Consider the following 21,767-nt stretch of genomic DNA (forward strand, 5'->3'; position numbering starts at 1 on the left):
TTTGAGCCTGAATTCCACAGATCATGGTCCTAAACTGTACCACGTTGGTGTTCATGGGGTGGCTGCTCTTGAGCAATTTGCAACAGCAACTTCCTCCAATTCAAAACATGCAAAAGCCTAAACTCTGGCAGGGGATAATAAAAACTGAGCCACTAAACATGGTTCTGACATAGCCTTGATCAGTACAAAATCTCCTCATATCCCCACATAGACATTACAAGGAAACTCTGTATTATGTTATGCTAGACTATTTAGTTCTGGCTTAAAATAGTCCTTTTATTTAATTGAATGGCTGACAGCACATGGAGAAATATGAACATGGAAGTTTTGAAATAGGCCTTAAAGTCTGCGAGCCCCTTTCACAGTACTGGCACAGTACTGTAACCTTTGCACAGTGCATTAAAGTGAAGAATACAGAGGTGAAAATTAGCCGTGACCCTACTGGTCTTGCAGTGTTTTAGTACATGCAAACTGTGTGCTAAAACTTCCTTTAGTTATGGTCTGTAGTTTGAGATACTCTTGTTTGCATTTTAAACAACGGCTGCTTTAATGCATGTGTGTTAACTCTCTCAGTTAATAAAATAAGAGACTAAATTCTCCATAAATATCTATTATTTATTCTTTAGAATAGGATACTCACTACCTCTAGTCAGTACCATGTCAAGCAATTAGATGATTTACTAAGTGATGATTTACTCTTCTTTGAGAAATCTCCTTTGGTGCTATGTCCTGGATTGACTAGAGCAGGCGTAGTCAACCTGGCAGGGGCTAATGGGAATTGTAGTCCATGAACATCTGGAGGACCACAGATTGACTACCCCTGGACTAGAGGACTCCTAACCTGAAGTATCTAATTCTTCAAGAGTAAAAAGCCATATGAAGAACAAACTGGTGATAATGGTTGCAGCCTCTCAAATGCTGCACTACAATAATTCACCGTTCAAGTTCAAAACCAAAAAGGTTATTTAATCAAATGTTTTTAAAACCACTAAAATCTCTTATTGGTATCCTATAGAAATCAAATCTAAGAAGTTTTCAAGGTATTTCAAAAACAAATGTTGAATGAAGTTCAAACTCGCTGTCAATGGAGGAAAAATGGGCTTCCATGTATGCAAAAGATCATGTGCTTGCATTTCATGCAGCTGCCCCCTCAGTGTGCACTGATCCACAACTTTCTACAACCTTGAATACTAAATAGGTTATTCTCTTTGCAGAAATTTCAGAAGTATTCTATGCGGCTTCTAGCCTCACTTTTTAAAAAAAATCGTTATATTATTTTTCCCACTAAAAAGGAATTTAAGGCAGCTTACATTATATTTATTTATTAAATTAATATACCACCGCTCCCAGCAAGCTGGTTTGCAGCAGTTCACAATAAAACATAACATAAAACACAGTTCAATCCTAAAAACATCATACTATTAAATCCCCAAAATATAACATTCTACATGGCGGTAACAATATAAAATATATACTCCTCAATGACTCAAAGCCCTGTTACCAGGTGACACCAACCAAAGTTGGTGATGAAATAACCATTGCAAAACATAAAAATATATAAAGCTAGAGGCAAAGCCCATTGCACCCAGGAATACAATGGGCAATAGTACAGACACCTGCACTGTGACCTTCTTAGGTTTTAGCCCCCCCCCCCTTGTGTGGTTAAATTCTAATCTCAAGAGCTGGGTTTATTTCCTGACTCCTCCATATACAGCCAACTGAATGCCTGGAAACCTTCAGGAATAATAACTGATTACCAAGGAAGAAGAAGAACTGATCAGGAAGGAAAAGAAAGAGAGGATGGAAGAAAGGGAGGAAAAAGATAGAGAAAGAAAAAGGAGAGAGAGAGAGAGAGAGAGGAATAAAGGAAAGAAAGTGAGGGAGTGAAGGAGAGAGAGGGAGAAAGACGAAGAGAAACAGACTGATGGAAGGAATGAAGGGAGGGAGGAAGCGGAGGGAGAGATGGAGTGAGAAAGAAAGAGGAAGAAAAGACTGAAGGAAGGAATGAAAGAGAGACACAGAGAAAAAGCAGAAAAAGAGAGAAAGAGAGAAAGAGAAACAGAAAGGGAGAAAGAGAAAGCAAGAGTGGAAGTAAGGAAAGATAGAAAAAAGAAGGAATGGAAAGGAGACAGAAAAAGAAGGGAAGGTAGAAAGAAAGAAAGAGGGGAAGAAGGGAAGGGGAGAGGAAAGAGAAATGAAGGGAAAAGATGGTAAAAGGAAGGATGAAAGAGAAAGAAATATAGAATGAGAAAGAAAAAGAGGGGATGAAGGGAAGGAGTGAGAAAGGAATAAAGGAGGGAACAAAGGAGAAAGAGAGATATGGAAGAAGGAAGAAGAAAGTTAGGAGGGAAGGGAGAAAGGAAGGATCAAAGAGAATATAAAAGAGAGAAAGACAGGCCGAAACAGAGAAAGCAAGAGAAACAGAAAGTGAGAAAGGAAGAGTGGGGAGGGAAGGAAGGCATCAGTTCTCCTGGAGAAAACAGCTGGCTCCCCCAAACCCCCCTTCCCATACAGCAGTGTCACCAATTGTCCCCACCTACCTATCCAACACCATATCTTCCAAAGGTCAGGGTGGGCAGGCCATGGAGAGGTGGGCTGCCACCTTCCTGCTCCCACATCTCCCAAACGCTGGGGCAGGCAGGGAAGGCCTCTTTCACACCCCCTCCCACACATCTCACTCCCCCACACCTCCCAATGGCCCCCATGGGGGCTACCTTCCCCCCCCCAAAAAAACCCACATCTGCCAATGGCCAAGCTGCGTGGGGAAGGCCATGGGAGTGGGCTGCTTCCTTCCCACCTTCCCATCTCCCAAAGGGAAGGCTGTGAGGGGGCTCCCTCCTTCCTGCCCCCCCATATCTCCCAGGGAAAGTTGTGGGCAGGTTGCCTCTTTCCCACCCACCCATCCACAACTCCCAAGGGCCAAGCTGAGAGGGGAAGGCCAGGCTGGGAGGGGAAGGCTACTCAGAGGAAGCCCCTCTGAGTAGAGGGATGGTGGGGGGAAGCAAAGAACGTTCTGATTGTTGGCTGCAGGGCCATGGGGAGATGTTGTGAGCTCAGGTCCTGTTAGTGAGGACTCCTTGAAGGAAAAACTTTGGAATTCTATGAGGTAACCATAAATTGGTTGCAATGACGGCAAAAACAAATATTTAATTTGGGGACCTAAACCACAACTGTGTTAGAAAACAGAATTTATTTACTGTGGGGAGTCGACTGAAGATGGCGCCATAAAAAGCTGGACTTCTGTTCAGCTCTTAAGCCATGCTGAGGGTCAGGAGCTTCTGCACCTGGCTGACCTGAGCAGATACGCAAATCTGCTCGCCGGTCGCCCCAGGAACCGGGAATGGCATCCTGAGGGTCCTACAGATCCGTGGGGAGGTAGGGGGACCAAACTCCCCGGATTAATAGCGGCGTGTGCTCAAGGTCACGATGGTGTCCTTGTCGCAAACAACTTTACAAGCTTGAAACGACCAGCTGACCCTACATTCTTCCCAGACCATCTTTTACCAGATTGACAGGAGCGTTGACAGAAGCTGAAAGTCTACAACAGTAAGGATTGAAAGCTTTCTGGCTCTTCCCTTTCTTTTTCCACAAGCTCTTCCCCCCCCCTCCTCAACCAATTTACAAGTGAATTCCCTCTTTCGCCGACTGAGAGACTCCCAGCTAATTATACCCACTAACCAAACAAAGAGAGAGTTCAGTGGGGGTAGCTGACTTGATACGGAGATCGACAAACTGATAATTTGGGATCGCCCGTGCTCCCACGAGACCTCACGAGACTTTCTGTTTTTAATTTGTGACTGCCTGGAACTATGGAGAAATTAACTAAGGCACAGCTTTTCCATTTGTTATTCGAAGGGAACTCAAAGATACTGAAAGCAGTCAATAAGCTGGAAAAGGAAATCCGTGGGATTAAGGGGGAGCTTTTGGACGGAGCTGACGGCCCGGAGAGAGCAGCTGATACAGCTTTGCCAATAATAAATCAAACGAAAACTCAATGTTTGGAAGTTAATCAACAGGAGGGGGAGAGAGCCAGAGATGTAAAAACCCAAAGTACCTTTGAAGAACCTGGGAAAACAGATTCAAGGAAGGAAAGCACCGAAAACCTGGAAGTCTATTCAGAGCAGGAAATGATTTGGATCAGCAAAATAAAAAGAGTCTATTCAAAAGCAACAGCAACCAGGAAGCTATCAGGAGATATTCCTGTGCGACCAGAGGAAGAGATCCAGATTGATAAAGTATTCAGAGCCTACTCAAAGGCGACTGCAAGCAAGAATCAAGTAAGAGATTTCTTTGGCCCTGACAGAAGGACAATCAGAAACACTCTACTATGGAAAAAACACAATTTCATTTTCTGCGACCACCTGAAGGATGAGTTGAACAATGGAGTATTCTCCTGGCTTCCTGTGGGAAAGACAGCAGCAGTAACTTTTAGGACAGGACCAATATATGAAGGGAACTGACTTTATATCATCTAAGACAATAATAGAATATATCCTTATAATAGATTATACTCTCATATGTATCAACAACTACTTTGCTAAGAAAGATGGTAATAACTCCTAGATCAGGATTAATATGCGATGGGAATTGAATATGTATGTCAATATGTATGCTAAAAGAGGATGACAAACCATACTTCATAGGCATTAACAAGACGGCAGTAGTAACTCTTGGGTCAGGGCCAATTCATGAAGGAGACTGACCTAATATCATTTAAGATAATAACAGAATGTATTCTTATAACAGATCATACTCTCATATGTATTAACAATCACTCGGCTAAGAAAAATGGTAAAAACCTCTAGATTAGGAATAATATGTGATGGGAACTGAATATGTATGTTAAAAGAGAAGGCAAACCATATCAGCTGGTCATTTTTTCTTCTCAATTTCTCTGTAAATGCTTTATATAATAATAAATAATAAAATTATATATAAAAAAAAGAATTTATTTACTGTGCAAAATTGCCCAGAATGCAAAGAGAAGGAATGTAAGGAGTTCTGAAGTTCAGCTTTTGTCTAACTGGGTTGTAGAAAACGGTATGTTTGCCTGCCAAACAGTGAATGTCATTATATCCTTAAATACACCAACACACCACAACTACTTGCAGCATTCTCTAAAACCCAAAACAATGTTTCCGTGATCTTCTCTGATGAACCACTACAAAAGACTTGAACAATGAATCAGAGTATCATTTACCAATGGCTAAGTATATCATCCAGGAAACCTTGATTAAAAAGTCCTGATCTCAGAGAAAACATTATTTCCTGGGAATGAAATGCCACAAATTTCAGGACAGATATGAGTTTTCCTTTATCAAGTCACAGAGGCAAGATGACCATTTGGCAACCTGCAAGATAGGCACAAGATAGATGGCTATTTGCATTTCCTGAGATGGATTATAAAAGTTTTGGGGTAATGTGCCTTTATTTGATTGGAGAGAGATGAAAGGCAGCACACGTGGGGGCTTAAAACCAATTTCAGGCTAGGTCAATGTGAAACCTTCCCAGCTAGGGAGGGTCTGACACATTGTGAGAAACAGTTGTGAACTAAGAACCAGGAAACATCTGGAAAATACAGTGATGTCTGCTTCTATTTCAAAGTGCCAGTGGGCTTGTGTCAATTCCACTGAGGAAAATGTCAATGTTATTTTTATTCCTTTCCTTAGCTCAGCAACATTTTGCAGTGTTCTGATATAAGTGTTTTGAGGACTCTTTTGCTCAAGTGAATCAAAATTAATTCAAAATTTTTGGCTTAACATCCAAAAGAAATTCCTGACAGTACAGTGATTTCTCAGTGGAACAGGCTTCCTCAGGTGGGTTCTCCTTCTTTGGAAGTTTCTAAGCAGAGGCTAGATAGCCATCTGACAGAAATGCTGATTGTGTGAACTCAGGCAGATGGTAAGTGGGTGGGGGCAGAAGGGCTTGGCTCTTGTGACCCTTTCTTGCATGTCCAGGAAAATGCTGATTACTACTTTGGGGCCAAAAAACGAATTTCCCCAGAACAGACTGACCAGGGATTCTGGGTTTTTTTTGGGGGGGGGCATCATCTGGACATGGAATTTGGTCACTATGGGTGGGCAGGTAGTTGTGAATTTCCTGCATTCTGCAGCGGGTTGGACTAGATGACCCTGGAGTCCCTTCCAACTGTATGATTCTATGATTCTGGAGGTTTGCCACCCAAACTGCTTGAGATAGTAAATTGCCCTGCTTTCCAATTTGCATGTTGGACACATCTTCTGGTATACCTCATCAAACAGAAATGTAGACGGATGTGATGTCCGATATCTTGCCCACAAAGCATGCCAGAAGATGGAGGGCCCAGCCAGCGGCTTCACTAGACCCTGGGGCCTGGGCAGCCGTAGAGTGACCCACTGGGGCCAGGGCAGCCTCTGTACCAACTGCAAGGAGCTAAGACAGCGGCTGCCCCACCCCCAGGGCATATAAAGTGTTTGTGCCAGCCCCTGGGCAACTGCTGTGCAGCCCGCGGGACCAAGGCAGCAAAAGAGGAGCAGGTAAGAGGGAGGGGAAAGGGAATGAATGAGTGTGCATGCGCATATTGACATGTGTGTGTATACTCGCACGTGTGCATGCGTACTCGCGGTTGTTCATGTGTGTGTGTGACTCACGGGGAAGGAGGAGCAGGTCAGCGGGAGGGGGAAGGGAGTGAATGAGTGTGTGTTTGATTGCTTGGAAGGAGTTGGGAAACCCATAGGTAAACGGGGAAATGGGACGGGTGAAGGGAAGAGTCTCTCTATGCCTTTGCACATGAGAGGGTGCAGAGGGAGCAGAAGGAGGTTGGGAAACCAACAGGTAAGGGGGAAACCAGTGGGGAGGGGAGGGAAAAGTGTCTCTGTATGTCTCTGTGTGCATGTGTTTGTGATGGAGGGAGGGAGCTGACAAAGTCGCTCCAAAGAAGGTATGTGTCTCACATACCCTCTGAGTCAGGACAATTTTTTTTGAGGCCTCACCATTATTGTCCCAGTATTTATTTATTTATCTATCTGTCACATTTATATGTTGCTCCCCCTCCCCATGAAGGCTCAGGGCAGCTCACAACATTATTAAATACAATAGATTAAAATATGTTACTAAAATATTTTAAATATTAAGTTATTCAAATTTCTTAAAGCCCTAGGAGCAGCCACTCTCTCTATTTAGAAAAAAAAAGATTTCCATGCTTTGTTAGTTCTTTTTTATTAACTTCAAATAAATATTTGCTGTTACATCAGTTTAGAATCTTATCTTACTGCCAGTATATAGTGCAAGTTAAAATGTCTGCTTCGATTGGTTCTGGTCCGACTCTCTGGGACAACAGAAAATAACTCTGCTCCATCCTCTATGTCAGGGGTAGTCAACCTGTGGTCCTTCAGATGTTCATGGACTACAATTCCCATGAGCAAACGCTGGCAGGGGCTCATGGGAATTATAGTCCATGGACATCTGGAGGACCACAGGTTGACTACCCCTGCTCTATGTGACAACCCTTCAGTACCTGAGATGAAGTATGCTGCCTGTGGCAAGGTAGAAGGTGAACCTACAGCAGATTGTGTTCCTCCTGGGCAATATGGGAGAAAACACGTGGCCAGAAATTGTAAGACAGGTGATTAATCAGTGGCTTTTATATGCTTTCCTTCTTGGAAGCACAATGGCAGGCAGATCTGCACATAATAATGATTGCAAGCCTCATCCGTTGCCTCCTCCCTTACTCCACAGGATTTTTTTAGGCATTTAAGGTGCCATTAAACTCAAATCTTATACTATTAAGATAATTGTGAATTAGTTTATAATTTATGCAAGTAATCACTGGAGGGGGGATGATACGGTGATATTATTTTTAAGGCACTCGAAGAGTCTCAAAAGCTGATATTTAAATGTTAAGTATTTCTATAATATCTATTAATTATATTGATAACAATTTTCTCTTCTCCCTTTAGGAGAATTCTCTGCAAGAATTTGCACTTATATATTAATATCTATTTTAAAATATAGTCTTCTGAACTAAAACATTAAGCAAATTCTAATTAGTTCTGCAGTGTTCTTTAAGCCAATGAAGTAAGTATCTTTATTTTTTTCAGTTTTGGTTTAGGGATATTAAAATCATGGGAATCTCCTAGAAAAAAACTCAAGCAATGTGTAATATATTTCCAGATGCAGCTCAGGTACAAACACTTAGGCCTATATTCAGTACACATACCCATGCATGTCTCGCCGTGCGTTGCATTTAAAATATTTTTATCTTTTGAATTAAGCTACCGATTGAAAGAATTTCAAGCATTATCTGAACCAGAAAATTGTCTCTCTCCAGGCAGCTGATTTCCAGAGTAAATAACTTTATTCAAAGAAAGCCAGAATTCTAAAACACTGATTCATATATTTAGGCAACAGACATTTTAACATGCTCTATATACTAGCAGTAAGATTCCAAACTGATCTAACAGCAAATATTTATTTGAAGTTAATAAAAAAAGAACTAGCAAAGCATGGGGATCTTTTTCCAAATAGTTTATGAGGGCATGAAGCTTATAATCTATATATGGGGAAAGTATCCATTTAAATTAACCTATTTACATTTTAATAGATTTGGGGATTTCTCCTCCCCCAACTAATTAATTTGAATGAGTGAACAAGTAATGAATGATGGAAGACCTAGCAGCATAAATTTTCAGACCTGTCCTTCTTCTGTATCCCATTATAGCTGAAGCCCTGTAACTGAAGGGATTCTTCCCCCCCCCAAAAAAAACACATGTGTTGTTATACCTCTTTGATCTTGACATATATCCTGAATGTAATCCTTTGTTGTGCTCAGTCATGCCTTGTGTAAAAGACTCTCTGACTCAAGAAAACCTAGTTCTACACTCCACATGCTTCCAAATTTATGTAGCTGAGAGGTTTCCCTTGTGGATTACTAGCTGCTCCAACATTTGAGATCTGTACCTGACAATCTGAACCTCTTCTTGGCTATAAGCTTCCATTTTCTCCTGCCCTTTTGGCCTCTTATTTCACCTTCTTTTAGCAATGTAATACACAATTATCTCATGGTTACTAGTGTGTTTTACTTCTTTAGCTAGGTGTTAAGCTTTCAGTTTCTTTTACCAAAGCAGAAAGCTAGGTTTCATTCTTATGATTACCTAGAGTGTATTTGGTCCAGAGTGGAAAATGGGCCTCTGTGCTACAGACATGTCTCTTCTCAACCATGTGTGATAACAAATGGGCCTACTTAAGCTGCAGATAATTCTCAAAGGAAGCCCTATTTAATTCTGCACCAAAATTAAAGTTCTGTGCACTGCTGCAACCTATTTTTACATGCACAATAAAAAGAGATGGGACTGTGGTGGCAGAATGGATTGTGATATGTCAGACTATACACGGGATATTATATTTTGAATTAAAAAAAAAACTTCTGTAATCTTTACTAGAAGAAACACACCAGTACTACTGTCCAAGTGAGAGCCTTTCTTTTTGATGTGCTATCTCAGGGTGGCTTTTATGTGGGAAAATGATATCCCTTTTGTGGCATTTGGTATAGACAATCTGTTCAATCACCTCAAGACCTCCACCAACTGCATGTACAGTCCAAGTCTCCTTACTTAAAAAGAAACAGATTTTTCAAAAGATGAATCAGATGGCATCCTTCTCTCCTGCTTTATCTGTAGCATTTGCCAATGCAATAATGAGCATTTGATGCTACATCTGAATGCAATCATAAATCCTGGAAAGCAAGCATACATTAAAACTTCCTCAACCCATAGACAGATAAAACTGTGAATCATGGCTATGAGTTATCACCAGAATATGAAAGAGTCATGGTACCTTGTTTAGCAAAAGAAATCTTGGCCTGGAGCACACTAGCAGACCCGGAAAACAGAAGCAATACTAATAACAATACCTGCTGAGCAAATCTAATATCTGCAAATTACAACTGTAGCCCTGAATTGTTGCGTGATAACCAGTGGACAACTGATATGCTGAATACAGGGTATTTTTGTGGGTGTCTTAGTGATCCTGGGGCCAATCTTTACCTGTTCTAGAATATTTGATAAATGACCTATTTCAGTGCAGATGGTTGATATAGGGGTAGAATTTTTCAGAGACGGCCATATTTGATAAATGCCCTGTTTCAGTATAGATGGGAGCTGGTCGATATGGGGGTGGAATTTTTCAGAGAGTCAACATCTGGCAAGGATGCTCAGTGCCATTATTTACTGAAATCAAGGGTGAATATGACACCTGGCACAAAAAAAGGGGAGGTTGCTCACAAAAGCTAAATAATCCTTCTGGACTCCAAAATGTTCTTGTGAATTTTAGGAACCAAACACATTCTCAGTTGAGGCTGCAGTAGGAGTTTGAAATGGAAAGTTTCTTGAAGCTGTTGCCCAGATTGCTCCTTGTCAATATTTCCCACCCTGGGGCAGAAAGCAGACATATGGTTTACCACAGAACTGGGTGGACCAGACGATGGCTAGAAAGATGCTGATGGGAAATTCATAATGAATTTGATACTGCATGCTATATGCCGATGGGAAGACCTTTGAAGTGGTAGTGATAATGGCAAAGAATATTATTTGTCTGAAAATATTGTGTCAGCTAGTCAATAACTAATCTCAGTTGTTCAAGATATTTTGGCATCTGCTGACTCCTAAACCTGAGTCTTTATTCAGAAACAATTAGCTGTGACACTTTTGAATTTTTTTTTTATGTGTGTGTGTGTGCGGATAAAATAACATGACTGTGCTCTGGATGCCAGCTGTAATACGGGCCAGACAGAAAGAATGCTTAATATATCATCTGGTTTGCATATGGAACATTTTGACCCAGTTACTATGATGAATCTTGACAGGATGCTGGGACTCATAAAGGCTATCACTTGTGCCCTAGACCCTTCCTCATCCTAGCTGCTAAAATTATGTAAAGACCATACTAGCAAGCTCCTCAGGACTCTCATAAATCAGTCACACACTCAGGGCCACTTCCCCTAGCTACTTGATGAGGCAGTTATCCACTACTTAAAATCATTCCAACACAAAAATCATCTCGCCAATAATGACCCAGTCTCTAATCTGCCCTTTCCAGACAAAGAAAGAATAGTAACAGACCAACTCCAGGCTTTCTTGGATAACTCATGTGCTCTGGACACTTTACAATTTGGTTTCAGGCAAGGCTATAGGATGGAGCTGGTGACCTCTATCTGAATGTAGACAAAGGCCTTACTTTGTTCTTACTAGATCTACTGGCATGAAACTACAGTGTATCATGTCATTCTGTAGAGATATTTTGAGACTGAAGCAGGTATCAGAGGATGTGCCTTTGAGTGGTTTTAATTGTTCTCATGGATCAGATTTAATGAGTTGCTATTGGGGACCACCTGTGTTCAGTGTGGGAGTTCCCTTGTAGGATTCCACAGGGCCCAATATTATGCTGTATGCTATTCATCCTCTATGTAAAGCCTTTAAGAAAAAGCATTTATAGTTTTGGAACTGGATGCTATCTATTCGTATATGATGCTCAGATCTATATCTTGCTATCCAAATATCCTGGTGATATGAAAGAGGTCTTGAGACAATGCCTAACAGCTGTGGTCAAATGACCCAAAATGAACAAACTGAAACTGAACAAGATGGAAGTGATGCTGTCCGGGAAGCCAGTGCTCTTGATGGGGTTCAGCTGACCCTAGCTGAATCAGTTAAGAGCCAAAGGTTATTGCTGCTGGAGAAGCAAGTTATTGCAACAGCAAAAAAAGCTTTCTTCCAATTCAGTCTGACCCACAAGACATCCCCTTACCTTGACATGGCCAATATGGCCATCTGGATCCATGCCATAGTAACAAGATTAGACTCTCCCTTGAAGTCATCTCAGACTTCAGTTGATGCAGAATGCCAGTGAATTGGCTGCCCATCAGTTACTGGCTATCACATTCAAATCCTTTTATAGTTTTGATTTGTCATATCTGCAAGACCACTTCTCTCCCTATACTACACAATGGCAGCATCGTTCATCTAAGCAGGGCCTTCTGCAGGTGTCAACTTGCAAATAGGAAAGATCAACCAATGCCTGTACGTTCCTTGTTGTGGAATACACCTCATGTGATGGCTTGCCTCAGGAGGTTAGGAAGGCTCCCACTCTTCTGGCCTTCTGTATACTATGCGAAACTGCAACATTTAGGAGGGCTTTTTTATACATGGTTGTATTGTAATGAAATGGTTCAGATGCTTTGGCAAAGGGACAGGGACTGTGAACTATATCACTGAGTACTGACAGTTGCTGTATATTTGTTTCAACTATGTAATTTCTGCATATTTTTACATATCAGGTTTAACTGTTTATGCTTGGTTTTAGCTGTTTCATATTTCTGCATGTTTTCAGATTTCTGCAATCCAAACCCTATTACACTGCTTCTTGAATGCCCCATCCTGTTGATCACTTTGATTTACAGTTGAATCCATCTTGAGTCTCAACAAAAAAAGGCATACTAAATAGTATAAATAGTATAAATAATATCTGAAAATCTGAAATCTCTTATATAATGGTTAAACACAGAGAGAGAGACAAAATAACACAGTCAAACAATACTAGATCCTTGGTTACAAACTCCAATTGTTGGTGTTTTGAATAAATTTTGAAATTTTCAGAACAAAAAGTAATATAGAGTAGAATATGGATAGCTACCTTACAAGTAGTCATAACATATCTTTGGATGCAAGAGTTTCCTGATAATACGGGCGTATGAAAATGTAACCAAAAAGTGAAGCATTAATCTTAATGACTATTAAATATCACAGAATGAACAGCTAAGGGCATACATTTTGTGGCATGCATGTTTGGCATCAAAACATACCATTTTCAACTGTGGCAGTCAAACAAAGACTGCAAATTCACTGAACAACCCAAATTCCTGCTGAATAGGTGTGCCTTCAGCTTGGCAAGCACTGTACATATACAAAAGCACTGCCAATCAATGAGATCAGCAGTCTTCAATGTCTTTAAGTCTACTTCGATGAACAGTGAAATATATGATTTTTAAATATAAAAATAACATTTTAATGAATTATTTATTGGATCTGTGACTTGTTTCATTGCCTATTTAAACCATTGCCTATTGAGTAAGGTGGCCAGTCCTGCCTTTTGGGCATTTGCCCCGTGTCCCGCAGCATTTTCTAATTGTCCCGCAGCGTTCTCCAATTTTTTAAAATTTTGTTTTTATTATTTTTTAATTTTTTTGGCCGCACGCCCAGCAGGCAGCCCAGCAGGCAAGCCAGGCTCAGGAGGCCCCTGCGCAGGTGTCTGGGTTCCGGGACAGTGCTTCTGGGCCGGCTCTGCTGCCACCTGCTCGGGCAGCTTTTCCCGGGCCGCTGCCACTCTGAGGCCAGTCAGGGGGGGAGGGCCTGCCTGCCGCTGTTGCCACCTCTGGTGCTGCCGTCGCCATCACCATCCTTCTGAGGCCAGCCGGGGGGGGGGGGGAGGGCCCGCCTGCTGCTGCCACTGCCGCCCTTCTGAGGCCAGTCGGGGAGGGGGGAGGGGGGGAGGGTCCACCTGCCTTGTGGCCCCGGAAATCTGGTCATGTTACTATTGAGTGGCATAAAGTGCAGCATTGAGGAAGTGAAGCAGAACTCCATCAGGCTACGTGAGAACATGTACATATGAAAAACTCCTTGCACTGCCCTGTCCTGTTAAGAAGGAATATGTATAGTCGTTTCTCCCTGAACAACCACAAAGGAATCTTAAAGCAGTCCATCAAAAACAGTCCATCAAAAACAATTAGCAAACAGGAAGTGAGTAGAACCAGCAGTTGTTCATGTATTCTGACTTTTATATTACACATTAGGATAAGATTGAAAATTTAGCATTAGAAGTTAGTTCTGTAGAACTACACACTGTTATTGCATGGTTCTGGGATTTAGTGCTTGATGGTCATTCTACAGCAATTTATGTTCCTTGGCCTAACGTCTATAGAATATGCAGAAAGCACATAAATAGGTGGTATTATTACTGTGAAGTACAATGGATATCATTTCAACTACATTTGTCCTGGGGGTGGGGGGAGAAATGATAATCAATGGCAATGTAACTGCAGTTTCTGAGTTAGCTGTTTAGACAGGTAACAATCCTATACAGAGTTTCTTATCCAGAAAAATGGAACCTCCCCACATTTGCTGAGGTAACAATAATGCTGAAGGAGAGACAGTCTGAGAGGGAAAGAAACAGAAACCAGTTTTGCTTTGTTAAGCACACAACTTGCTGAGACTTTTACAAGTGTCCTACTGCCCTATCCTTGGCTGATTCTTTATTTACTCTTTTTTTTCTGCTGTTGTTCCTGTTGAATTTAGATCGTTTTGAACCCGAGTCTTTGTGCTTCTCCATCCCCCCCCACCTACGACTTGAAACAGAAACCCATCTGCACTTGAACACAAGGCTGCTCTTCCTAAAGGAGAAAGGAAGCAGGTGGGCAGGCGAGCTGAGCTAGCAGCAGCCTCTCACAGAATGACCAAAACAGACTTCTGTAGAGTCTTCAATCTTCTATCAATTCAGTTTCAGCAAAAATAATCATGAGCTTTGTATCACAGCTTCTATAAACTGCTTTTGCTAATATGCCAAGTGTATTCAGTGGAAAAGTCAACGGGGGTGTGACAGTATCCCTGTTCAGGCAGCATGGAAGAGTAGAGATATGGAAAGGCAGAGAAACAAGCTGGCTCAACCCCCTCCCCTCCCTGATCTGAGGCCTTGCAGGTTCTCCACTGCAGGGAAGATCATGGCAGAGCAAGGACAATGTGGTTTTGATCTAGGGGAGCATCACAGTGGTTTTAATTACTGCAAGCCACCTTAAGTATAGCAGAAAGGGCATGAAAATCTATGAATATATACATTTGAAAATACTGTGAGATCACACATACCTAGACTACAATTTAACACATCTCTCTTAAGTAGAAAAAGTGATGGAGGGTTTCTGTCTCATGCAGACACAATTGCTTGTTTCACAATAAAATTCTAATCTTAATTAGCAACTATGTATACATCATTTTCAGTCTGCACCAAACCGCTATTTCAGTCTATGCTCTGTCTCCCTGCCACAGAAAGAAGGGGAAAAAAGCATTTGATACAAGAAAACCTCAAGTGTATAACCTATTTCACAGCAATATAATTTATTCATAGCTTCTTACATAATACTAAAGATAACATTCTACATGCAGTTTATAGTGCTGAGCTGAAATTGGGTGTTGGGAGAAGGGGGATATTGTTTTTCACAAAACATTTTTTGGCTTTTTCATTATGTGCTCTTTTATCGGTAATTTTTCACACCTCTTTGCAGAGGACTGAAAAACTCTGAGAAAGGGACTATTACAGAAAACAGATATTGTACCCCCACTGTGAAAGGAACTGGGACAGCATTCCATATCCCAATTTTGAGCTGGACCAGGGCTACAGTTTTAGCATGAAGAACTTGTAGGCAGTAAAACCTCCAAGCGAGCAGAGCCTAGTTAGTAGGTACAGATCCTATCTCCCCACCTGCACTTCAGAGTAGAGCAAGGGTCTTCCTCTGCCCAGAATGATTTTATTATGCAGGGAAATCCAATTAGTATTATTACGTCAGGTATAGTGACTGAATGCAGGTAGTGAAGAGAAAAGAGCTATAACAATGACACATCAGTAGCACATAATCAAGCTATTTACAAGGCAAAAATGCAAGAAAATTAGATGAGGTTAGGTGGGGTGAAAGGCTTTTGTTGTTGCTGGAAATGGCATTTTCATAGTGCTAGTGATTGGAAACATAAAATAACTGACTTTAAAAATATTCAGATACACAAATGTATTTTCATCAAACTTTTGTTCTTATTTTGGCTCCCATGGTGATCACCATTGAGTTTTTTATTTTTTTTAAGAACATATAAACATAATATATATAAACAAAGATAATCAAAATGGGTACAATTCTTCTCCTTTCAATGGTCAGGGAGCAAAACCCACTTACCAGAATCTTTGTAGTATAAGCACTGTTGAGAGCAATGGCATTAACCAGCAATTCCAGAGTTTTGGCTGGAATGGAATCTGGACCAGGGATCTCTTTGTAGTGGACATCTGCAACATAGGCTTGCACTACAGTCATTCGATTAGTTGTTAATGTCCCTGTCTTGTCAGAGCAGATAGCTGTAGCATTACCCATAGTCTCACATGCGTCTAAATGACGGACCAAATTGTTGTCTTTCATCATTTTCTGAAGGAAAGAAATATCAAATCTTATTATAGTAAAGAAGGCATTGTGGTAGGCACATAATGACTGCTTGATTTTAAATGTGATATCCATTAGCAATTCCGCTAAATCACATTTGGCTTTCTAAAACATATTCAATCACATCAGACATACATTTCTACATACTTCCTCAAAGAAAGCTATTATGCACTATTTAAAAGGAACACAATTAGATGAGGATTCAGAGAAGAGACAATCAACTAATTTAACTATATAACAGTTTTTACTTGACACCAATGTAAAAAAAAATTGAAATAACAATATGAAATGACAAATGGAAAGATCTAAAAGTTAGTTTGCAGGTTAAATAAGTTACCTTGCTGCCCTCTGCTGGAACACAGATTTCACACAATCTGAGCTATTTTGACAGAAGCTATAAGGACCCCCCCCCCCTTCAAGGATCGCTGCCTTGCTGTGGCAAGGGGGCTTGCGTAGCTCAGTGAAGCTATGAGCTATGCCGTGCAGGGACACCCAAGATGGACAGGTCATAGCAGAGAGCTCTGACAAAAGGTGATCCACTGGAGAAGGAAATGGCAACCCACTCCGGTATCTTTGCCATGAAAACCCAATGAAAAAGTTCAAAAGGCGAAACGATATGATGCTGGAAGATGAGCCCCTCAGGTCGGAAGGTGTCCAATATTCTACTGGGGATGAGCAGACGGATAGTACGAGTAGCGCCAGAATGAATGAAGCGACTGGGCCAAAGCCGAAAGGACGCTTAGTTGTGGAAGTAATTGGTGGCGGAAAGACAGTCCGATGCTGTGAAGATTTTTATTCCATAGGAACCTGGAATGTCAGATCCATGAATCAAGGCAAGCGGGAAGTGGTTAAACAAGAGATGACAAGACTGAACATCAACATTTTAGGAATCAGTAAACTAAAATGGAGAGGAAAGGGTGAATTTAATTCAGATGACCATCAGGTATACTACTGTGGACAAGAATCTTGCTGAAGAAATGGAGTAGTCTTCATAATCAATAAGAGAGTAGGAAAAGCAGTCTTAGGATACAATCCCCAAAATGACAGAATGATCTCAGTTCGAATCCAAGGAAAATCATTCAACATCACAGTAATCCAGGTCTATGCCCCAACCACTGCTGCTGAAGAGGATGAAGTTGATCAGTTCAATGAAGCCCTACAACACCTTCTAGAACAAATGCCAAAAATGATGTGCATATCATCATGGGGGATTGGAAGTACGAAGCCAAAAGATAACTGGGATAACAGGCAAGTTTGGCTTTGGAGTACAAAATGAAGCAGGGCACAGGCTGGTAGAATTTTGTCAAGAGAATACAATGTTCATAGCAAACACTCTTTTCCAAAAACCGAAGAAACGACTCTACACATGGACATCACCAGATGGTCAACACAGAAATCAGACTATGTGCTCTGCAGCCAAAGATGGAGAAGTTCTATACAGTCAGTAAAAACAAGACCAGGAGCTGATTGTGGTTCAGATTATCAGCTTCTTGTTGCAAAATTTAGGCTTAAATTGAAGAAAGTAGGAAAAGCACTAGGCCAGTCAGGTATGAACTAAATCATATCCCCGACAAATATACAGTAGAGGTGACAAATAGATTTAAGGAATTAGATCTGATAGACAGAGTGCCTGAAGAACTATGGATGGAGGTTCGCAACATTGTACAAGAGGTAGGAACTAAAACCATCCCAAAGAAAAAGAAATGCATGAAATCAAAATGGCTGTCTGAGGAAGCTTTACAAATAGCTAAGGAGAGAAGGGAAGTGAAAGGCAAGGGAGAAAGAGAAAGATACACCCAATTGAATGCAGAATTCCAGAGAAAAGCCAGAAGAGATAAGAATGCCTTCTTAAATGAACAGTGCAAACAAATAGAAGAAAACAATAAAATGGGAAGGACCAGAGATCTTTTCAGGAAAATTGGAGATATGAAGAGAACGTTTCATGCAAAGATGGGTATGATAAGGGACCAAAATGGTAAGGACCTCACAGAAGCAGAAGAGATTTTTAAAAGGTGGCAAAATTATACAGAACTATACAAGAGCGATCTTAACATCCCTGATAACCACAATGGGGCAGTTACTGACCTGGAGCCAGACATCCTAGAATGTGAAGTCAAATGGGCCTTAGGAAGTCTGAGCAACAATAAAGCTAGTGGTAGTGACAGCATTCCAGTTGAACTATTCAAAATCTTAAAAGACGATGCAGTACAAGTGCTACACTCAATATGCCAGCAAATTTGGAAGACTCAACAATGGCCACAGGATTGGAAAAGGTCAGTTTATATTCCAATCCCAAAGAAGGGCAATGCCAAAGAATGTTCAAACTACCACACCATTGCACTCATTCTCATGCTAGCAAAGTTATGCTCAAAATTTTACAAGCTAGGCTCCAGCAATATGTGGACCGAGAACTTCCAGAAGTACAGGCAGGATTTCGAAGAGGCAGAGGAACTAGATATCAAATTGCCAACATACGCTGGATCACGGAGAAAGCTAGGGAGTTCCAGAAGAACATTTACTTCTGCTTCATTGATTATGCTAAAGCCTTTGATTGTGTGGAGCACAACAAATTGTGGCTAGTTCTTAAAGAGATGGGAATACCAAAGCATCTTATTTGTCTCTTGAGAAATTTATATGCAGGTCAAGAAGCAACAGTGAGAACTGAACATGGAATCACTGATGGGTTCAAAATTGAGAAAGGAGTTCGGCAAGGCTGTATACTGTCGCCTTGCCTATTTAACTTGTACGCGGAGCACATCATGAGAAAGGCAGGATTAGAGGAGTCACAAATTGGGATCAAGATTGCAGGGAGAAATATCAACAACCTCAGATATGCAGATGATACCACTCTAATGGCAGAAAGTGAAGAGGAACGAAAGAGCCTCTTGATGCGGGTGAAGGAGGAGAGTGCAAAAGTTGGCTTGAAACTCAACATCAAGAAAACTAAGATCATGGCATCCGGCCCTCTCAATTCCTGGCAAATAGATGGGGAAGAAATGGAGATAGTGACAGATTTTATTTTCCTGGATTCCAAGATCACTGCAGATGGGGACTGCAGCAAAGAAATGAAAAGACGCTTGCTCCTGGGGAGGAAAGCTATGACAAATCTAGACAGCATCCTAAAAAGCAGAGACATCACCCTGCCAACAAAAGTGCGTTTAGTCAAGGCTATGGTATTCCCAGTTGCAATGTATGGCTATGAAAGTTGGATCATAAGGAAGGCCGAGCATCAAAGAATTGAGGCTTTTGAACTCTGGTGCTGGAGAAGACTCTTGCGAGTCCCTTGGACTGCAAGGCGAACAAACCGGTCAGTCCTAGAGGAGATCAGCCCTGACTGCTCCTTAGAAGGCCAGATCCTGAAGATGAAACTCAAATACTTTGGCCACCTCATGAGAAGTAAGGACTCCCTGGAGAAGAGCCTAATACTGGGAGCGATCGAGGGCAAAAGAAGGGGACGACAGAGAGTGAGGTGGCTGGATGGAGTAACTGAAGCAGTAGGTGCAAACTTAAATGAACTCCAGGGAATGTTATAGGACAGGAAGGCCTGGAGGATCATTGTCCATGGGGTCGCGATGGGTCGGACACGACTTCGCACCTAACAACAACAAATAAGGAACCCCTGCCTATAGCTACAGATTAATAATATTCTACTGTTAATATTGTATGTTACTATTCTATAAAACAAACCCCAACTATGATGAATTGGGGTTGTGGGAGGGTAATAATTCCCTGCCTTGAATAGGTCATATCAACTCAGCTCTGGTAAAACATTAGTTGCTTCCTGTTCATATATTCTTGAACATTAGCAATCCAGCACTGTAGCACAAGTGATAGTATTCATGGGGCCCATAGCACAAGAGCCAGTTTATGGGTTCACAGGGCCTTGGTGAGATGTACAAGTGCAATGCCCCAATATCTAAGGGGTCCTTCACATTTATGTGGCTTGTGGTCCACACACATGGTCAATGAGCGATATGAATGCAATGCACATGAATATCATTTTTTTTCCCGTTTTTTCCCTCTACTCCCTAGCTATCACAGTGTGAATGCTTCCTAACCGTACAGCACTGTGGAGGCCCTGGAACTGTGGGGCCCATAGCATGTGCTACAAGTGCTACTGGGATAAAGTGCTACTGGAAATGATTACTATAGTTCTTGGCTAGATGACAACAAAAGTGAGCATGTAGACCAGAGTGGTACAGTGCAGAACAGGAATATTTTACCTTTCCACAGGAAAATTCAGGGCAATTTGTATTTCCAGAATATGATAAGCTCATAGAAGCTTGAACAGGTTAATCCCAAATTTTATTTAACTGATGGCCAGCTGCTCAACACTCTATGGTTTCTGAAGAGCAACAAAGCACACTCAATCACTATCAGACCACTTTTTGGAAGAAGAGGTTATTACTTTTTTTGTTTAAATTACTGCCGGAAACCACCGACTGTCTCCAAGTGTGCCTGATTCTTTGTCAGACCCTGGGGAGATGTACTATATGAGGGGGGGGGGATATTCTCACCTTTCTTTTCAGCAATATTAGGCATGTGAAGGATTTCAAGATTTAAAGAAAAATTACACTGACTCATCCACTGGCAAACTAAATTATATTAAAGAAGTGTTTCTTTTTGACTTACCTTTACAGAGTAAGCAAGGGAAATAGTGACAGCAAGAGGAAGTCCTTCTGGGACAGCAACTACAAGCACAGTCACACCAATGATGAAGAATTTCACAAAATACTGAACATAGACTGGAGTGCATTCAGGCAGCCATTGCTTATCCTGGACTACAAAGTTGTCAATACAAAAGTATAGTACTAAAATAATGACTGTGATGGCAGACATCACCAAACCTGAAACAGAAAAAAATCTGTTGTTGAGAGCAAATTAAAAAGATATTGTGAGGCAAAAACAATTACTTTTTTACAAAAAGTAAAACTGGTGATATTTAATGTCTCCATTAATGATCTGGAGGGGCTGAGCAGTGCAGCAACCAAACTGGCAGATGATACTAAATTATTCAGAATGGTAGAAACCACAGCAAATTGTACAGGAGCTAGTGTTGTGTAGTGGTTAAGAGCGGCAGCTTCTAATCCAGCGAGCTGGGTTTGATTCCCTGCTCTTCCACATACAGCCAGCTGGGTGGCTAGTCACATCCCTGATACTGCTGTTCTCAAAAAGGAGTGATATCAGGGCACTCTAAGCCCCACCTACCTCACAGTGTGCCTGTTGTGGGCAGAGGAAGGGAAGGTGATTGTAAGCTACTTTGAGACCATTTCTGCACTGGGAACTTCACTGCCCTGGCTCCTGTGCGGGAACACAAATCTGGGGCAGACAAGATACACTGGAACAAATGCTCCCCGTACAGGAGCAGGAAGATGCAGGGCAATCTGCCCCAGGTCAAACTCCAGCTTGCAGCCGACTGTGAAGCCTCCAGTGTGGAAACAGCAAGATACAAATCCAGCAAGGTACAAATCCAGCTCTTTTTCTTTCTAAATTGGGTAAGGAGTAGCTTTCTAAATTTAGTAAGTGGCCAACTATGTGGCAAAAA

The 21,767-nt window shown here is 41.4% G+C and overlaps 1 protein-coding gene across 20 annotated transcripts in view; it reads right to left on the minus strand.

Annotated features, from left to right (window-relative positions):
• Positions 1-21,767, minus strand: part of ATP2B2 (ATPase plasma membrane Ca2+ transporting 2) — a 658,100-nt gene that overhangs the window by 73,395 nt on the left and 562,938 nt on the right. For all 20 annotated transcript variants that reach the window (XR_013229055.1, XR_013229056.1, XM_077325715.1 and 17 more), the window contains 2 exons: positions 20,855-21,069; positions 15,965-16,207 (listed from right to left, as the gene is read on the minus strand). Coding sequence is in view for 18 of the 20 variants with exons in the window: in XM_077325715.1 (XP_077181830.1) it covers positions 15,965-16,207; positions 20,855-21,069 (458 nt within the window). In the remaining 2 variants the exon portion in view is untranslated. The remainder of the gene's footprint in view (positions 1-15,964; positions 16,208-20,854; positions 21,070-21,767) is intronic.

Source organism: Paroedura picta, chromosome 3 (genome assembly GCF_049243985.1).
Source record: "Paroedura picta isolate Pp20150507F chromosome 3, Ppicta_v3.0, whole genome shotgun sequence".
Taxonomy (NCBI): domain Eukaryota; kingdom Metazoa; phylum Chordata; class Lepidosauria; order Squamata; family Gekkonidae; genus Paroedura; species Paroedura picta.